Genomic DNA, 18143 nt, shown 5'->3' on the forward strand with positions numbered 1-18143 from the left:
CATGCATGGGTATTTCCCACTGAACCAAAGTGGGTTCACCAACTCAGTAGGATTCATCCTCTGGGGGCCGTGAATGTTTGTACAACATGTGATAGCAATCCATCATATATATCGAGATACCGTGTGTCAGTCTGGACCAAAGTGGTGTGCCAACTACAAGATAATCATTCAATATATTATTCTGGAGGTATTAAAATGTAAACTTTATTTTTTTTATTATAGATTAGACATTAAGATGAGTTATGTGTTTCTGCTGGCGATTGTAGGAAATAAGTTAACTATACAGTTCTCTATATAACCCATGCCCTTATTTTGAAGGATGAATCAACGCTAGGGGCGCTGTATTGAATCTCACACCGGAAGTCGCTCATGTGTCTTTCCTGTTTTGAACTTTGACCTCAGAGTTGTGCACGCTGGATATGGAAACCCAGTGAAACAACGTGGATAGTAAAAGATACAATTATTATTTATAAAAATCGTTGGCAGACCGTTATTTTCCCATGTTTTCTTCCGCCCGGATTTAACAAGTGGACTCTTTAACGCGGCTAAAAGGTAAGACTGTCTCCGTGTCGTAATGTCAGTTTGTTTACTATCTGCGACGGCTCATAGTGAAGCTAGCTTGCTATAAAGTAGCTGCAGTTGTTTGCATTTTGCAAGGTTCCCCTCTTTTCTTTTCTTTTTACACGTATTACACTTTTGTTTTCGTGAGTACATTACCGTCCCCCCTAACAACTAAAAGATAGCTAACCGTTAGCTAATGTTAGCAGCTTACAGGAGGGATAGCTGCCACCATTCCAGCAGCAACAATTCAAAATTACGTTATTCAGAGCCCGTTTACTTAATGTGGTGTCTGGAATAAGAGTTTCCAAAGAGTCCGGTGGAGGTCGCCTGATGAGCAGAGTCTAACGTCAGTGTTGTTACAGATGGGGAAGGTAACGAAGAAGAGGAGCCTCGCAGACAAGGTCCGCAAAACCAAGACCTCTACTGAGATCAAAAACAACCCGTTTGAGGTGAAAATCAACAGGAAGAAATTTGATATCCTGGGACGAAAAACCAAGCACGATGTGGGTCTTCCTGGTGTGTCCCGATCCAAGGCCATTAATAAGGTAAGTTAGAAGACATCTCATGTTATTACACAAACTTCTGTCTCTGCCTTCAGTTCCATAAATCATGACATGGACAAACATCCTCATCTTTTCTCTTAAAAGGTAACATCAAGGCTCATAATGGGCATTTTTATCATTAGCTGCTGTTCAGTACAAACGTTTAGATCTTCATTCAAAATGACTGATCTTCAAGATATAATTGTAGGATGAATTCACTCCAAGTGTCTACAGTGATTGGTTGTATGGGTCGTTAATGCCATGAAGTCAACTTTATTAATTGATGAGAACCATCATCTCTAACGAGTTCTTGTATTCCTTGATGAGCCAATTGGAGCCATATGAACACAGCTGACGTCAGATTTTATTTTGTATTTTTTTAAAGTAAATAATCTTGTGTAAGTTTGCAAATATCCAGCTGATCAGGAGATATGTATAGCCTTAGGATGTTTTGAGGAAGTTCTTTGACCGAACTGATCATAAATACAAAACTGCAAATAGAAGCCGTAGAAAATGAGACAAATCTGGGCAATACAGCAGAACAAAGAGAAGGCAGCAGACTCTCAATAAGTCGTTCATGATTCTACCCTGTGATGAATTTTACTGTAGCACTTTATTCTGGCAACTGTGGCTCACAGCTCAGCTTCCATTAACACTATCTGTGCTGTGAAGCCTGGTGCTCACACATTCATGCTGAGAGAGGGATTTTCTGCAGGAGAGACTGAGAGCTTCGTAAGGACAGAGAGTACCATGAAGTTAACTAAGTTCAAGTGAGGATAAATGTAGAGTCCCGACACCTATTACTGAACTAAACATATTAAATCTTCCTTCTTATTTATGATTGTGTATGTATATCACATGATGCTTTTGCTGCTGATCATATAGATTGATCAGTAAAGCATTGACATAACTCTTGAAATACAGAGTTCTCTGTGTGTATGATATGCAATTCTTGATTTTCAATCTTTAGAGAAAAGAAACGCTCCTGAAGGAATACAAACAGAAGGGCAGGTCCAGCAAATTCATTGACAGACGATTTGGGGAGTACGACACCAAGATGGCACCGGAAGACAAGATCCTGAAGAGGTTTGCGATGGAGCGACAGGTGAGTGATGTAGTAAAGTAAACCTAGCTTCCAGACAGATATGAAAACATAAATGTATTTATTTCAAATGTAATATTAAATACTTTGCTAAAAATGTCATATAACAAATCTCACTATGTGAACTAAACTCAGCGAAACTTTGCTTATCGTTCAGCGTGCCCACGATAAGAAGGATATGTACAACTTGAACGAGGAGGAGGAGCTGACTCATTACGGCCAATCGTTGGCTGAGATGGAGAAATTCAATGACAATGTGAATAGTGATGATGAAACAGAAGAGAAAGGTCTTTTATCAGGTGAGTAATACTTGTTTCCAAACACCAAATGAACAGAAAGTTTAGTCGTGATCATATTTTATATAAATGGATGTAAATATAATTTCATTGCCGAAGCCTGGTGGGATGTTTGTGAAAAGTGTCTTGGTTCAATTAAAGGTACTCTTATTGATAATCAGAGTGTAAATATAGTGAAAAACAACTATTTGTGATGTAAGTGTGTGCTGTACTCTCTCTTTGGTGACATAGGCAATGCCTATGCAGATATAGGCTACACTGATAACGCCGTCCTGACAGACAGCAGTGTTACAGAGCGTAGTGCACACTCTAGTTAATACTGTTCTGCTCTGTTGGCACTGTCGGTGTTGTCGGTACTCTTAGCCCTGTTTGCACCGTTAGCTGCAAGCCGCCATGTTGAGAGCTCTTGAAGGCAATATATATGCACCTTTTAGCCTCGCATGATCTGAAAATTATCAGTTATTTCCCCAAACCAAAATCCATAAAAGTGCATGTTTAATGATTATGAGAAAACAAAACCGTAAAAAAAAAAGGCTCTCAAACATGGTGGATTTTTAGATGTGGTTTTATCATATCCAACCTACAACTAGATTAGATGAGTCATGTTACAGATGACAGTCTGGTACTTAATAGTGCCACTATTTCTCTTTCTCATCTAGCCGAGCTGACCGCCGCCCACTTTGGAGGAGGGGGTCTCCTCAGAAGGAAAGCATCTGGGGAGGAGCAGGGGGACGACGGAACATACAGGGCCAAGTCCAGACAGGAGCTCATTGAAGAACTCATCCAGAAGTCCAAGCAGGAGAAGGTGAGCCCGTAACACAATGCCATTTATTAACTTGGTCCCTATTAAATATGGATGGATATATGCCAACAATTGTGGATTACCACCAGACCAAATAAAAGCAACAATGAATGGATTGATAAGTATGGTCTGTGTAGCTAAAGCCTGATGTACTTAGTTGTCCAAAAATTACTCAAAACACACCAATGAGCCACACTGTAGCACTCGGGACGTGGTCCTTCATTACTTTGAACGCTGCCATCGTAGTTTATTTTGAGTTGATCCCACATTTATTGTCCTGGTGCTGTAAATACTCACTATCACAGCAGATATTACAGATATTCTCTTGCATAGTTTAAATATTAGCAGTGTCGTTTTAAGTGTTTATTAGTGACCTGTTTCTAAAGATTTGCTTGTGGTCCATTTTGACATTTTCAGCGGGAACGTCAGGTGCAGAAAGAGGAGTCTCAGGAGCTGACTGAGAAGCTGGATCAGGAGTGGAAGAGCATCCAGGCTCTGATGGTGAAGAAGATTCCCAAAGGAGAACGTCCCGAGGAGGAGAAGCCAAAGGTGGGGGTCAAACCTATCCATCAGCAGAATGTTGCTCTGCCGCTGTGCATTTTCATTCCCCCGTAGCAGAGCCTGATAGTTCTTTGTCCTCTTTCTGCTTCCTCTGTGCATCACAGCTGGAGCAGTACGACATGATGGTCAGAGAGCTGGGCTTTGAGATGAAGGCTCAACCCTCGGAGAGGCTGAAAAGCCCGGAGGAGGTCGCCAGAGAGGAGCGGGAGAAGCTGCAGAAACTAGAGGTATGTTCACAGTGCAGGGTAGCTGCAACGTGTTTGTCAGTATCACACATAGTTTATTAAAATGTTTAATTTGGTGTTTTACTTTCCTAGGCTGATCGTCTGAGGAGGATGATGGGAAATGAAGTCGGGGAGAGTTCACAGAGTCAGATCCACATGTCTGCTGATGACCTCAATGATGGCTTTATCCTGGATAAGGACGACACGAAGACGCTGTCCTATCAGGTGAGAGATCACAATTCAACTGGGTTCCTTCTTCACTTGTTTTGTTGTTGTTACAGAATGTGTTTCATTTGCATTTCTTTTGTGTGTCCAGGATGGAAAGTGGAACATCGGAGAGGAGTCTGGGGAAGAGAAGGATGAAGATGAAGAAAAGGGACAAAGTGGAGAGGAAGAGGAGGGATCAGTGGAGGAGGAGGAGGAGGAGGAGGAAAATGGAGATGAAGAGGGGGAGGAGGAGGAGGAGGAGGAAGAGGAGCAGGAGGGCAGCACTGATGAAGAAGATGGTCACTCGGACCTGGAGTCCGAGCAAGAAAGCGAGGATGAGGAGAGAGAAGAGACCAGTGCCAAACCGAGTCTGAGCGAAGAGGAGATGAAGGCCCAGCAGGAAGCAGCTAAAGCAGAGCTCCCATACACATTCACTGGTAACGGCACTCAAAAACTACACTCATGATGACCCACGTCGTTCAAATCACACCTTAATTCTACTCTTAAAAAATATCTAATTTAATCATTTTATTTTTAGGTATGTTTCTATAGTTGTTCATAATTATTGTATTTCTAATATCGGTATGCGTTTCTTCCTCGTAGCTCCAGAGAGCTACAGCGATCTGAAGGATTTGCTCCATGGCCACACCCCTGACAACCAGCGCCTCATTGTGGCCAGGACTCAGAAAAGCAACCATGCCAGTTTGGCTGTCGGCAATAAGCTCAAACTTCAGGTAGAGTATAGGCTGTGCTTCCTGTAAGTCAGTGAGGCGTTTCTGTCTCCGTGGTCAGTTCTAGGTTGCGTTCAGTGCCATATGAAATAACAGTGTTCTGTTTGTCTCAGAAACTTCTTGGCTTCCTGTTGGAGTACATTGGAGAACTGGCCACCAGGAGTCCACCTGAACTCACCACCATAGATAAACTCATACCGTGAGTTCTCTCTCCAGTTTTACCTCCTGATTCAAAGATTTAGTCCTGGAAACCAAACGTATCTGATCATTCCTTTTCTCTCTCTCTCTCTGTAGAGAGTTGTACACTTTATGCCAGATGTTTCCAGAAGCAGCCTGTAAGGGCATGCAGAGCATCCTCGGAGACGCTGGCCACGGCACGGAGGAGGTGCTTGAGGTCAAAGGGCATGTTGCTTTCCCAGCTCTAGACATGGTATGGATTATATGCTGTCAATACATCTAACGTGTTGAATGTCCACCAGAGTGAATGAGATTTAAGAGGTTTTAAATGACTGACATATTGCTTCCAGTCTCAAGTTAAATATCGTCGTCATTAAATAAATACAAAATAAAAGCTTTCATAATGTTCTATTTATATCTTTACTACAAATACTGATTCATCTTTGATTGATGAAAAACAACGAGAAGCTGAAATGTTGTCCTTTTCTTTGTATCAAATAACAAAATGTGTTCCTCATTCTTTCCTCTCTGTGTGTCTGTTTTTTGTGTTTCCAGCTCGTCTACTTGAAGGTCACAGCCCTGCTGTTTCCTACCTCAGATTTCAGACACCCAGTCACCACCCCAGCACTACTTTACATCAGCCAGGCTCTCACCAAGGTAAACACAGTCAGTGTGTTGTTAGAGCTCTTTTTGTTTGTTCCTGCACTCAGTGTTTGTATGGCAGTCATGTTGAAGTGAGTCTAAATCAGCGGTCGGCCGATTAGTCGGTCCTTTGAAAAACCCATAGCGGTCGACCACTAGTCTAAATACCACACGGGTATTGGTCTGGTCCATTTATCCCTGATTTGTATGTCCTCAGTGTCCAGTGAGATCGTTACAGGACGTGACGTCCGGTTTAGTGCTGTGCTGTCTGGCGGTGGAGTACGTCTCCTTTTCAAAGCGCTTCCTGCCTGAGCTCGTCAACTTCCTGTCTGGAACGCTGCATCTGGCCGTGCAGGACAAGACCTCTCTGGGTAGCTGCACACACGTTCCCACCACACTTTTCCACAGTTCTGTTGTGTACTTTTTGGGGTCGACATTTGTAAGGTGAACGGACTGTGACGTTGTGTTGCAGGTTACACAGTGGTGCCGCCCTTCAGGCCGTCAGGGAATTGCAGTGATCTGCTGGTGTTGTCAGACTCGGAGTCCTGCAAGAGCTGGAGCAAGAAAAGCCTTCCACTGTCTGCGACCCAACACCTGGAGCTCAAAAGTGACCTCGACAGAGATCACCACAGGTAGGAGGGGAGGGGAGTACACCTGGAGGGAAAGAAGCTGCTCAGACCATTAACCGTAGACTCCTGTGATATTATTTAATTCAGTTGGAAAAAACAATCAAATAATAGTTCACGTGTTTAACAATTTTCTACGACAACGTAGAAAAACAAGACTGTCAGCAATAACCTAACTCTTGGCCATAACAGACATTTATTCTCCTTTTTACCTTTTATTATTTTCTTTTTATTCCAGCCTGGTTAACAGCTCAAGTCAAATAGTTTGATGATTGATTGAAGTTTAATTAGTTACAATTTCATTGGGTCTTAAAATCAGATATTCTGAAGCTGTATTATTGTGAATACCGTGAATGCATTTTTCATGCAACATTTTTTTCTCAAAAGCCTGTTTATTTATATATTTATATCATCTGTTAAATATAATATGGCGCGTTTTTTGAAAAGATGTGACATCATCCAGGTCTATGTGGAAGGTTTTGATGACAAGAGCCCCGTTGTAATTTCTTTATTACATTACTGCTCCTGATTTATATGTTCACCGTTCCAAAAATTATTTTTAAATTAAATCCTCCAGACATTGTTTGAATACCCTTCTGTGTACACAGCTGACTCCCAGAGACGAGGCATCCACAACAACAGGCCTCAGAATGCCTTAAATGGCCGTTCAGTATTGAGTATTTAACGACATCATGTAGTAACTGGAGCGAATTCTGGTCTGGAGACAATTAAAAGCCCGGGAGGGAGGGAGGGAGGGAGGGAGGGAGAAGAAGTGTGAGAAAATGTTTTGTCTTCTTACAGCTTCTCATGTTGTTTGGACCAGAGCTGAAAACCCAAAAATGAGAAATGTCACGACATGAAGAAATGTAGTTAGATTAATCTCCCTATATATAAATTAAAAAGACAAGCTTGTTTGATTTTTAATTTTTTTTTTTTTTTTTGGAAGAGGAAATGGATGCACGCACTCATACAAACCTTTTCTTTAAACGGTTGCTTTACAACGTAGTGTAACGAAGAATGCAATGCTGATAAGGATTTAATGTCTGTTGAGCGTTATAAAAACAGATATAAAAAGCTGCGATGAGCCCATCGTACTGTGTTTACCTCGGAGCCGTTGCATCCACTCGTGCCGTTCTCATGAGTCGCCAGCGCCGTTTCACACAGCAGCTGGTGTGTGGGCACAAAACAAAGCTTGCAAACGGGCTTCAGCACCACGAGTGTGTGCAGCTTGTCAGAGTATACATTTGTGTTTGTGCTCAAAATGAATACTCGTGACATGCCATCGACCACATGACCCAGACTCAAACGCAGTTACGTTGGAGACCATTTCATTTCATTTCATTTATTGGCGATCTGTCAAAGAAAAAGAATTAAACCTGCGAGACCAAACCTCAATCTAATCAGTGATGCATCTAATATCAGTTTCAATGATTAGAAATCATAAAGCATCGTCTTTTGAAGGCAGCAGTTATACGGTGTTTTAATTCTTGAGTCAGACGGAGGCTCGCTGCAACCCTAAACACCTACTCCATATGTCATCTTTAAAACGCCTTGCTTGGAGGTCTGATCCACCCTGTAATGAACACAGCACGACCCGGTCATATTCTAATTTCTGTATTTGATTCAGGCGATGGCACCAAAGCTTGTGGTTGTTGGGGTTTGTTAAGCCGAATAACTAAAACATACCCTGGGTGTGATGAACCTGCTTCATAATACAGGCCGCAACCACGAGACAAACATCAAACTATAAACCTGTAATCTCTCTCTCTCTGCAGGTTGATGTGTCTCTCTACCTGCCTGGACCTGGTGAAGCGGTGCTGCCTGCTCTACAAAGACCTCATGTCCTTCACGTGCATCTTCCAGCCAATCGCAACGCTGCTTTCCAGACATCTTTCAGCCCAAACATTACCAGAGCTTCTCCAGGTTGTTGCCAAACTGTTTTTTTGACACAGCGGCGTCTTCTCTTTTTCTTTTTCTCCTCTCAACGCATCTTAGCGTGGGTTTCTCCTTAATGATGCTATTTGTTGTGTTGTGGCAGGAGCTCCACGGTGAGATCCTGGAGACCATCAGCAGCGCTCCGGTGACTCGCAGCCGGCTGGTTTTAGAGAAGAAGAAGCCGATTCCTCTGAAGCTGCTCACACCCAAGATCGTTGAAGTGTAAGATGGACTCCAATGACTCAGAGATGAAGCACACACTTTACTTGGTAGTGCAGCTGTTTTTAAATACCTCATTTTCTTGTAATATTTGTCAGGTTGGACTACGGAAAGAAGCGCGGCAGCACCAGGGAGGAGAAAGAGAAGGAGCGACTGAAGCACAAGTACAAGAAGGAGTTCAAGGGCGCTCTGAGGGAGATCAGGAAGGACTCGCGCTTCCTCGCCAGAGAGAAGCTCAACGAGGTCATGAACAGGTACGGACTGGAGCAGAGGGCCCATGTGGAAAGGAACCAAAATGCTTCAGTGGAAAAGCCTTTTAACCGGTTTGCGTGTCGTGTGTTTCAGAGATTCGGAGAGGAAGAAGAAAGTGAGGGAGCTCTTTGGCAGCTTGGCCACTCAGGAGGGCGAGTGGAAGGCCCTGAAGAGGAGGAAGAAGAAGTGAGCGTCTCATTCTTCATCACTTCTCTCCTTCATCTGTTCCCTGTGAAATGGACATCTACCATCCAGATGTGGATAACGGCCCGTTAGAGGTTGAAATGTGTCTAAATGGGAACCGTTTTAAACTTCATGGATTCTATATTCATCGCAAAATGGGACAAATTCAACTTCACTGTCGCAGCACCCGTTTTCTAGCGTCTGACAAAAAGCTGTCAGGAATGCACACCAAGTTGTCAAATATTATGATGTAGGCGTTTGCTGCGATCGGATACTGTTGTTGGAAGTGTCAGTCAGCGCAGCAGTGAACACTCGGTTTGCATTCTCCTTTTTTATTAACCAGAATCCATCAATGTGCTTAAAAACTGAACAAATAAATGGCTGCATCTTTTCATTCTCTTGCTTTCCATCCATGTTCTTCCAGTCAAGCTCGGTAAATTAAGATTCAGGATTATTCCCAGCATGGTAGAGGGGGGATTGGTAATACAAACCCCATGACATGAACAGACTATTACATAAAAGCCATTGTTCAGTGGGTGTTTAGAGGGAGAGAAGCCAGTTTTCTACTTTAAGAGGAGTAAACATGGCTACATGGGATGCTGAAGAAAGACACATTTTCGGAGACGGAACTGGTCACACAGAGAAGGTTGAAACTGTCCAAACCTCTGCAGACAGATTCTGCATTCACTTATCCGTCGTCGGCTTGATAGCCTGGGGTTCTGATATTGAACATGCCCTAAACAGAGAGTGACCGTTGTGTCCTGCAAACCTAACCTTAAACTCCGAAAAGCAAAATGTTGTCATGGTTTCTCAGTACCTGTCGCTGCATGAAGCCGTGGCAAACGGCAACTGAGTCATGGACTACTTAATGAGGCTGCAGGGAACAGCTGTGGGCAGTAACAAGTGTCTGCCTCTGCAGGATCCATTCGTAAGAAACGCAAGTGAAAAAGTAGAGAATGAAATGACTCACTCTCACGACTGGAATGTAGGGAGTGATTCAACAGGCCACATTTACACCTGTATATTCAGAAGAAGCGTAGTCGTAGTGAAGGAAAACAAAGCTGTACCACAGCTGTAGATGCATGTGAGCAAGGCACCGCCGGAAAGGAGTTTTTTTTAAGTGCATGTCTGTCTCCTATTTCCCGCTTAAACACACATTATAGAGCTTCCAGCACATAATCAAGGCCAGCATGTTCTATTGTAATAACACACTGGTTGGTTCAGTGTATGCAGGAGGGATTATTACTCCCTTTAAACCCAGAGACACACGGTATCGCCCCCCTGATGAGAATAACAGTCCCTACAATCACCCGGCCTTTTATTACAAACATTCTTGGCACATATTGAAATTCCTAACTGCGACATGTGTCGTCCCCCCCGGATGATTGTTTCACAACACACCTTTTTTTTTTCTCTTTTATTACATATTTTTTATTCAACACTTAACTCCAAATAAATCCATATCACAGCGGCTCAGCTGCGTTGTTTTACATGCTCGTGGTTTTTTGAAAGCCCAGTCTTACAGCAGAGATAAATTATAAAATACAATGTGAATGCACAAACAGCTCAGCACTTCAGAGTCCACCGCAAAAAACAGTGACAGTGTACGGACAAAAATAGAGAATATGTATACTTCCATCTCAAACAGATCACCGTATATCATTAATATAGAGACACTTAGGTGCTTGAAGTGGTATATTTCCATGTTTGACTTATTGACGTAGCCACACAGTAGACAGGAAACACACACACACACACACACAGTGACATTTACTCTATTTAAATGACAGCTGGTCACTTGAAGGACTGGATTGTAAAAGGCACACACACACACAATCACACAACATCCACTTTCTCTCCAACATATACACACAGAGACAAACGTAACAACAAACTGCACACACACACACACACACAGACGTTGGGCACAGACTCCATAAAAGGATCAACACGAGGCACAACGGGACTTGGCAGAGCGACATGGAATGTTTCGTTCATTGATCGTTGATCATTCGCTTTTTGATTGTGACGCCCCCGGTCAGTTGTCATCGGTGTCGTCCTGAGAGAGAGGATCAAAAATGGTTTTAATGAGTTTCATTAAGGGCATTTTTGGCTACACAGTTGAGGAGCGGATATTGTCCTTCCAAAATGTGAAACGCAGCTTCGTATTAGCATTATTGACTGTTGCTATGGAGTCCTACCTCTGTAGCATCAGCAGGGTCGGTATCAACCGGTGACTCGGCCAAGTCCTGTACTGCTGACGCTTCATCGCCCTGGGAGAACGACGAAAAGGAAAGCTTGAATATCATCCCATTTGATACGTGAATTATGAGAGGTACTGTATGTTTAATGTGGAAACAGAAGGAAAAGAGTGAAAGAATATAAGATGTGCTCTGTGCCTGTATTTGTGCACATATCGAGCATGTTGAATTGATAATTATTTTCCTTTGTGTTTATCATTAGTTGCAGCCTGCAGACACAGATGCACCTCCAGAACTATCAGAACATCTGGATGAACTCACTACCATTATGCCATAATTTATGCAATGTTATATAACACAAAACCACCCACAGAATTCACCCCACTCTTCCATGAAGAGGTGCTTTGGAAGCAGCCGTTCTGATTGGTGGGCCGCTGAGACGGAGGAGGGGCGTGAAGCGCTGATGAAGAAGGGGGGGGCCTCGACCGTGCCATTGGACTGACCTTCATTAATATGGTCACGGTGTGCTGCTATTGCACCTTCACCTTCCTGCTGTCGCCTTCAACACCACCCATCACGCCTCCATCTGTCTCCACCCAGCGGAGCCAGAGAGACGTGTGCTCATGGAGACACACAACCTTTTTTTTTTTTTTTTTTTTTTACTGTGGTCAGATTCAACTTTAGCCAGAAGTTGAAGATTTGTTTGCTTTTTTTCTTCTCCCGGACAAATGAAACCAGAAATATCTGTAAACCAACATCCTGTCTGTATTGTTTCAGAGCAGAAATTGCTTCCTGGGGACGCCTCTTTTATTGCATGTCGCTGAAAGGTTTTGAGCAATAAGATGTGGTGTTGTTGACCACTTTCCCATCATGCCTCCTCCTCCTCCTCCTCTTCCTCAGCTCCCTGCCACCCTCCACCTCTCTATCTCATTGTCATTTCCCTCTCATTCTCCCTTTCTGCCTCCTGATATGAGTCACTGCAGCGGATGAATTGGAGAAACAACTAGATGAGGAGATTAATCAGCCTCAGCGTCCCACCATCCTCACACGTGTGTGTGTGTGTGTGTGTGTGTGTGTGTGTGTGTGTGTGTGTGTGTGTGTGTGTGTGTGTCAGACATAGGAGGCAATCTTTGATGTGCTCTCTGAAGCCGGCATCAATGTTTTAAATTAAATCAATATTAATGACGTTTAATGGCTGAACGGTGTTTAAATGAGCACAAGCTGCCGATGTCTGCGTGTCAATCTCTCGCTGGGAAGAAAAGAAGAAGAAAACAGGATCTGGGTGTTTATTCCTGCGTTTATCTCCATCAGTCAGCACGCTGACTCTCTCAGCCATCTGTCGCCGCCAGCCAGCTCGGCTCATCAGCGTTCCTCATGACGAGGATGAAAGGACGCGTTTGGACGTTTGAGGGAAATACCACGAGCGTCTTCTTCATATTGAAATCAAAAGCAGCAAATGAAGCGTGACTTGGTTGGGAACTCATTTGTTTGCTTCAATATAAGAACTGCTTGTGCAGGTGTCAGTTGTTGCCATTGGCAGGGAAACAAGTCGATCATTTCTTCTCATCCTGGTACTTTTCACTCATCAGAGCCAATTAAACAACAAGTGTGCGCGCGCTGTTATCTCTCGACGACTAAATTGCGCCTCGTTGCTAATTAAGGGGCCGGAGATGGAGCATCACAACAAACAGTCAACAAAGTGTTGCTCGGGGACATATTTGATTGGCTGATCATTTCCTGCTACTCTGTGACGGGAGAGGAGGGTCATTACAGGCACATTCAGCCATCCCTTCAGAATTACATCCAATTTAACACTTTATTAATCCTGGGATAACCCAGTTTAGTCTTTGACAACAAATGAAGAGGAGCAATTCTGCTAGGTGTAAAAAAAAAATAAAAAAAAATAAGCAGAGTATGAACATGAGGCCCATCTGCTCCACTTGAAGGAAGAGTTTCTGCACTAATAGCATCTGGTGACAAAAGTAGACACACTTTTATGTATATTAGATACAGGAACTTAATGTTGATCAGAGTTTTGTTGTGAAACGGTCGACCAAACTGTGCCTTTAGTAAGAAAACAAGGACCCACTTGTGGAAACTTTGCTCTATAGTGCCCCTAGTGCTCAAAAAACATAAAAGGATGTTAAATGTAAATTTGAAAATATTTTAGAAATACTGAAGTCATGAGTCTAACTTGTCTTACTCCCCAAGTTTTGATTAATTATGTGTTTTTTTTTTAATTCAATTAATTAAGTTAAATTCCTGACTTAAGTTTAATAGTTTTTTGATTGTTAAAAAAAAGTTAAAAACAAATTTCTAGGGACATTTCCAACATAATGTCAAAAATATATCATCATCAATCAAAATCCTCGCTCGAGAGAAGAAGAGGGCAAAAAAGAAAAGGAGAAGAGAAAAATCGTTTTTCTGACTCGAGTCGCAGCAGTTAATTGTTTGCGACGGTAAACTGCTTTCTCCTCCTCCTCCTCCTTCTGACAAACGATGGCTGGACTGACAAGATGAACAACGCAGCAGAGCCAACAAAATGTGGCGGCTTTCATTTCGAGGAAGAAACACATGAGAAGTGATGACGAATGACTCGAGGTCAGCCATGATGACAGTCAGGAGTTATAGCTGGTGGCCAACGTGTGGGAAAAGGAGGGACGAGCTGCAAACAGCCATTTGAAACAGGTCTGTTGCACGGAAACGTGCAGTGATTTGGGGCGTGGCATCAGGTGGGTGTGTTTTGATGTGGGCGTGGCTTAATATTCTCCTACAGTGCTACAGGACCTTAATGGAAAAATTCTCATACTGGAGTATGCTTCTGTAGGGGGCGCTATTATAAGCATAAGTATGTTTTTTAATGATTTCTTAAAAAAAAGAAAAAGCTTTGAATGAAAATGATCTCACTTGTTTGGCTGGATCCTTCTTGACCAATCCAGTGGCAGCGACCATGTTGCCTGCAGCCTCCACTGTGTTGTGGGCCACAGCGGTAACCCCGGTAACCACGGCCCCGCTCACCTGAGACACTCCAGACACAGCTGTAGGGGAGGAAGAAGAGGAGGAAGAAGAAGGGGCGTTTGAGGAGGGTGTATCTCTGCAGAGCCTCGACGCCACGCTGTGAGGATTAGCATGCAGGGAGACAAACATGACAGATCATCTCACCATACTGGATCACATGAGTGGCCCTTTATTGACTCATCTTTAACCGTTAGATGTTATACGGTGGTGCTGACAGGAAATAGAAATGACCTCAATTTTATTAACACCACACCAAGTTATATGTAATACTTCATTTAGTTAGATTTGAAAGGAAAAAAAGCTGAGAACATCTACAAGGTAATTCCTTTTGGAAACATGTATTTGAGGTGAGGATTGTCACATGTTAATACAGACTATCAACTTGATTAATCATTACTCGTTTCTGTGTCAGCTAATTAGCATTACTGTAGTCGGAGTAGCGATTCCAGTTGGACCGCCCTACAGAGTTATGTACGACCTGCAGAGTCATTTGTGTAACTGAAGAAGGTCAGGAACAGCCTGCACCAGTTTCACCCCGCCTCTTACTGGTCACTGAACAATGCAGTGTGTAAAGTGAGATTTAGCATATCACAGCATCTGATCTCACATGTGCTTCCTCAGGAAGGATCAGATGTGAAAACAGTTTATAGTCCCTGTGACTCAAACTTAAACTGTTTTGAAGAGATTGTTTTTAATTAATTCTTATATTACGTCTGAAAATGTTAGATTCGAGGAGATCACTAGCAGCACAGGACAAAAATACAGAACATAAAGTATATTTGTATCCGTCTCTTGTTGACACGGCGGTCACAAATAAAGAAAACGAAAAGCTGAACGATTAATCGCTGCTAAGCTTTGCTGTGAAGCGTCATGTGTGGACCTCCTGAGAGCGGATTATCAGATCCTATACGTCTGGTGTAGGTCGCTCGGCCCCGCTGAGAAACAAAATATCCTCCCTCGTTCGGTGTATACTTTCCAAAACACTCGCTTTACTTGCAGCTGTGATGCAACAACACAGCCATTTCCCTGGAGGCCGCCAACAGGAAGTCCCCCTTGGCTTCTCTGCTTGTTATGGATGAGAAATGGCGGGGGCCTGGCCCGTGGGGAGCGAGGCAGGATGGGTATGATATACATCTCTGTCACTGACCACCACCAGGATCCAGTGAGATTACCCTTGTTTTTGCTTTTATGTCAGAAATATCTATATCTATAAAAAAGCAGCTGAGTAAACAGAATGTGTATAGGCTATACTATTAAAATGGAATATATGGTGTTACCTGTTGTGACTCCATCCTTGGTTTTGGTACCTGAAAGGATGCAGGTGAAGCTCAATTAGTCACAAGAATATGAATAAAATGGCTCAGATGAGTGTTAAATCAGAGTTGTGTAATTATCACATAACCATCAATCACTCACCGACAAACATCACCCCGTCTTTCGTCATCTCAGCCGCTCCAGTCACTCCCTGCCTGGTCTTCTCCGCCACCGTCATGGCCCCATCCTTGGCTTTGAGGAAGCCCTTCTTGAACGTTTCCATGGCTGCTCGTTTGGCTGCCGCACACAACTGTGAGGATGTGAAGATGTGAAAAAAGAGGCGCAAATAAGAAAGACGCTCCCGGATCCGAGCGCTCGCTGTTAAAAACGCGAGACAAGACTGGAAAAGGAAAGGAAAAATGCCGCCGCCCTGCTTTTCTCTCCGCCAGGTCTGAAAATGCCACCTGTAGGAACGGCTCCCAACTCAACCAACGCATTCACTTAAATACACAGGGATGTTTTAAGGAAATAAAAACAAGGATACATTCTTAAATACATGATGTGTTTGTTAAATAAATAGCTAGAACAAGAAATAAAAAGAGCTGTTGTTCACGCACCTGTTCGCTTCAACTTCCTTTAAGCAGAGAATGTGATGAGTCTTCCGGGCTGAGAGAGGAGATTCCCCAGAGGACCAGTAGAACCGGTTTATTGTCTCCGAACTACAACTCCTCTCCTCGGCGACGTGCGGGCAGACAGACAGGCAGGCAGACGCCTCCTCGGTGATGGAGAAAGAGCGACTAAACCCCGTGATGCTGATGCGAGAGAGGAGATGCTCACTGACGCGCGCACGCACGCGCACGCACACCCATTTTTTGCTCGCGCTTTCTGCAGACGCGGGTCGCCCACCGCGTGTAGGTGCAGCATCCCCTTTAAGACCGTCGGTCGGCTGAGCGCATCTGCGACCCAACTACCAATTAGTGGCGGTGTAATTACGCACGAGAGCACCGCCGGGCCTTTCAGTGCGCACGTGCGTGTGAGGCGTTAACCACAGCAACAGGTCCCCGAGGAGGCGTTTGCGTTGCAGCGTAAATTAAAAGGTCGTGTCGGAATTGTCCTGCAGTTATCAGACGCTTATTCACGGTCGCGTTGGATTTTACAATTTCTACAATAATGTTTTTAATTTTCATACAGTGGTAGCAATAAGACCCTTTTGGAAATTAAGGGTCTATGTAAGGGTATTGATTAGACCTCTTTATTACAGTTATAACTGCAGACTCGCTCGCTTATTATAAAGCGAGAAACCCACCATTAGAAATTAATATGAAAATAAGCTCACAAACCCCAATTTTTTCTTTCTTTCTTTCTTTCTTTCTTTCTTTCTTTCTTTCTTTCTTTCTTTCTTTCTTTCTTTCTTTCTTTACACGTATAAGCCCTTTATGAAGGAAGCCCTATGAGAAAGTGGTATCATAGGGCAACCCATGCATTTATTAGTGGCTACCAACATTTGTAACTACATTGTAAAGGATACACACAATGGGATTTTCCATAATGGCCTAATGGCTTTATAAAGCATTAGCAAATGATTTATTAAGCCATTAATGAAGCCATTAGTTCCAACTCACTAGCTTTTACAAAGAGTGTCTTACTAGAAAGTGGTAGCCCGCTGCTAACCCTGCACTGGGCTATGAATACTATGACTTAGTTTGATGCAACAATCTACGAGTCAGATGATCTACTCTGCCCAATATGTGTTCTTATGTGTTGCTCTATGTGCTGTTTCTTTCCTAACAGAGGTTGATTGCTCTGTGTGTGTGTTTTATGTGTATTTATTGGTATTGTATGTTTTTATGTATTTTGGACATCTTGGCTGCAAATCAATTTCCCAACTGGGACAATAAAGATAACTTTGGAACTTTGGATCTTTTGATTTCTTGTCTCATTTTCACTGTGTCTGTTCAGCTGTTCCTGTATATTTGGGGCTATTTGGTTGTCAGTTGTGTGTTACACAACTTTAACTGCCTAAGCAAACATTTGTTTTGTTTTTAATTTATTTGTAATGTCAAACACAAAGTGCTTGCATAGTGCATTAAAAAATACAAACAATGACTCAGCATAGAGAATTATACACACAAAATATGCAAATGAATAAAAAGGCACAAACAAACTGGAAATATCCAACTTCTTCTTCTACTACGAGTTACTCCATTCTGTACTGAAAATACAAACACATACTGCCCAGGGACCAAGACTCACTTTCCACAGTATACACTTTTAAGAATGGTTAGTCAGGCAGCTCGTGTTACTGGAAAGGGACGCTGTGAAGACATGCATTCACACCGTCAGCCGCTTGGGTGACGTGTCACTCCTTTCTGCTTTCAAATTCTGGCATTGTGTTAGAGGCTCAGTTTCATTGGAAACTGCGTAAAGTTACCAGTTTGACCAGGAAAGTGTTGTGGAAACACCCGCTTTCATGATTTTTGAAAGAATACATTTCTATAGTTTGAATAATAGAGAAAAAAAATCATATTATAACTCCAAGAGATCTGCAAATAGAGTGAGGAGCTTGGACGTTTTAAAAAAGGCTGATCTACTTGCCAAATTCTTGCCACG

The 18143-nt window shown here is 43.0% G+C and overlaps 2 protein-coding genes across 2 annotated transcripts; one reads left to right on the forward strand and one right to left on the reverse strand.

Moving 5' to 3' along the window:
- The first annotated feature begins 403 nt into the window (after positions 1-403).
- On the forward strand, positions 404-9454 carry nop14 (NOP14 nucleolar protein homolog (yeast)). The gene is made up of 19 exons (XM_084035489.1): positions 404-552; positions 924-1106; positions 2074-2208; positions 2363-2504; positions 3161-3306; positions 3721-3852; positions 3969-4091; positions 4182-4313; positions 4405-4732; positions 4899-5029; positions 5140-5225; positions 5321-5456; positions 5759-5860; positions 6063-6216; positions 6318-6477; positions 8247-8394; positions 8510-8628; positions 8724-8879; positions 8971-9454. The coding sequence occupies exons 2-19, from the start codon at positions 924-926 to the stop codon at positions 9065-9067; spliced, it is 2610 nt and encodes an 869-aa protein (XP_083891615.1). The 5' UTR covers positions 404-552; the 3' UTR covers positions 9068-9454.
- A 1022-nt stretch (positions 9455-10476) lies between these two features.
- LOC311029580 (uncharacterized protein) lies at positions 10477-16321 on the reverse strand. Its single transcript, XM_084034797.1, has 6 exons — positions 16151-16321; positions 15696-15843; positions 15557-15586; positions 14169-14299; positions 11262-11333; positions 10477-11119 (listed from the first exon to the last, which is right to left on the reverse strand). The coding sequence occupies exons 2-6, from the start codon at positions 15814-15816 to the stop codon at positions 11099-11101; spliced, it is 375 nt and encodes a 124-aa protein (XP_083890923.1). The 5' UTR covers positions 15817-15843; positions 16151-16321; the 3' UTR covers positions 10477-11098.
- Positions 16322-18143: the final 1822 nt, after the last annotated feature.

This window comes from Eutrigla gurnardus (genome assembly GCF_963514095.1).
Source record: "Eutrigla gurnardus genome assembly, chromosome: 19".
Taxonomy (NCBI): domain Eukaryota; kingdom Metazoa; phylum Chordata; class Actinopteri; order Perciformes; family Triglidae; genus Eutrigla; species Eutrigla gurnardus.

Coding starts and splice junctions, on each gene's coding strand:
- nop14 (XM_084035489.1), top strand. CDS start 924: ATGGGGAAGGTAACGAAGAAGAGGAGCCTCGCAGACAAGGTCCGCAAA. Junction 2,505..3,160: donor AGAGAAAGGTCTTTTATCAG/GTGAGTAATACT, acceptor TTTCTCATCTAG/CCGAGCTGACCGCCGCCCAC. Junction 3,853..3,968: donor CCGAGGAGGAGAAGCCAAAG/GTGGGGGTCAAA, acceptor TGTGCATCACAG/CTGGAGCAGTACGACATGAT.
- LOC311029580 (XM_084034797.1), bottom strand. CDS start 15,816: ATGGAAACGTTCAAGAAGGGCTTCCTCAAAGCCAAGGATGGGGCCATG. Junction 15,587..15,695: donor AGACGGGGTGATGTTTGTCG/GTGAGTGATTGA, acceptor GCATCCTTTCAG/GTACCAAAACCAAGGATGGA. Junction 11,334..14,168: donor AGAAGGATCCAGCCAAACAA/GTGAGATCATTT, acceptor TCGTTCTCCCAG/GGCGATGAAGCGTCAGCAGT.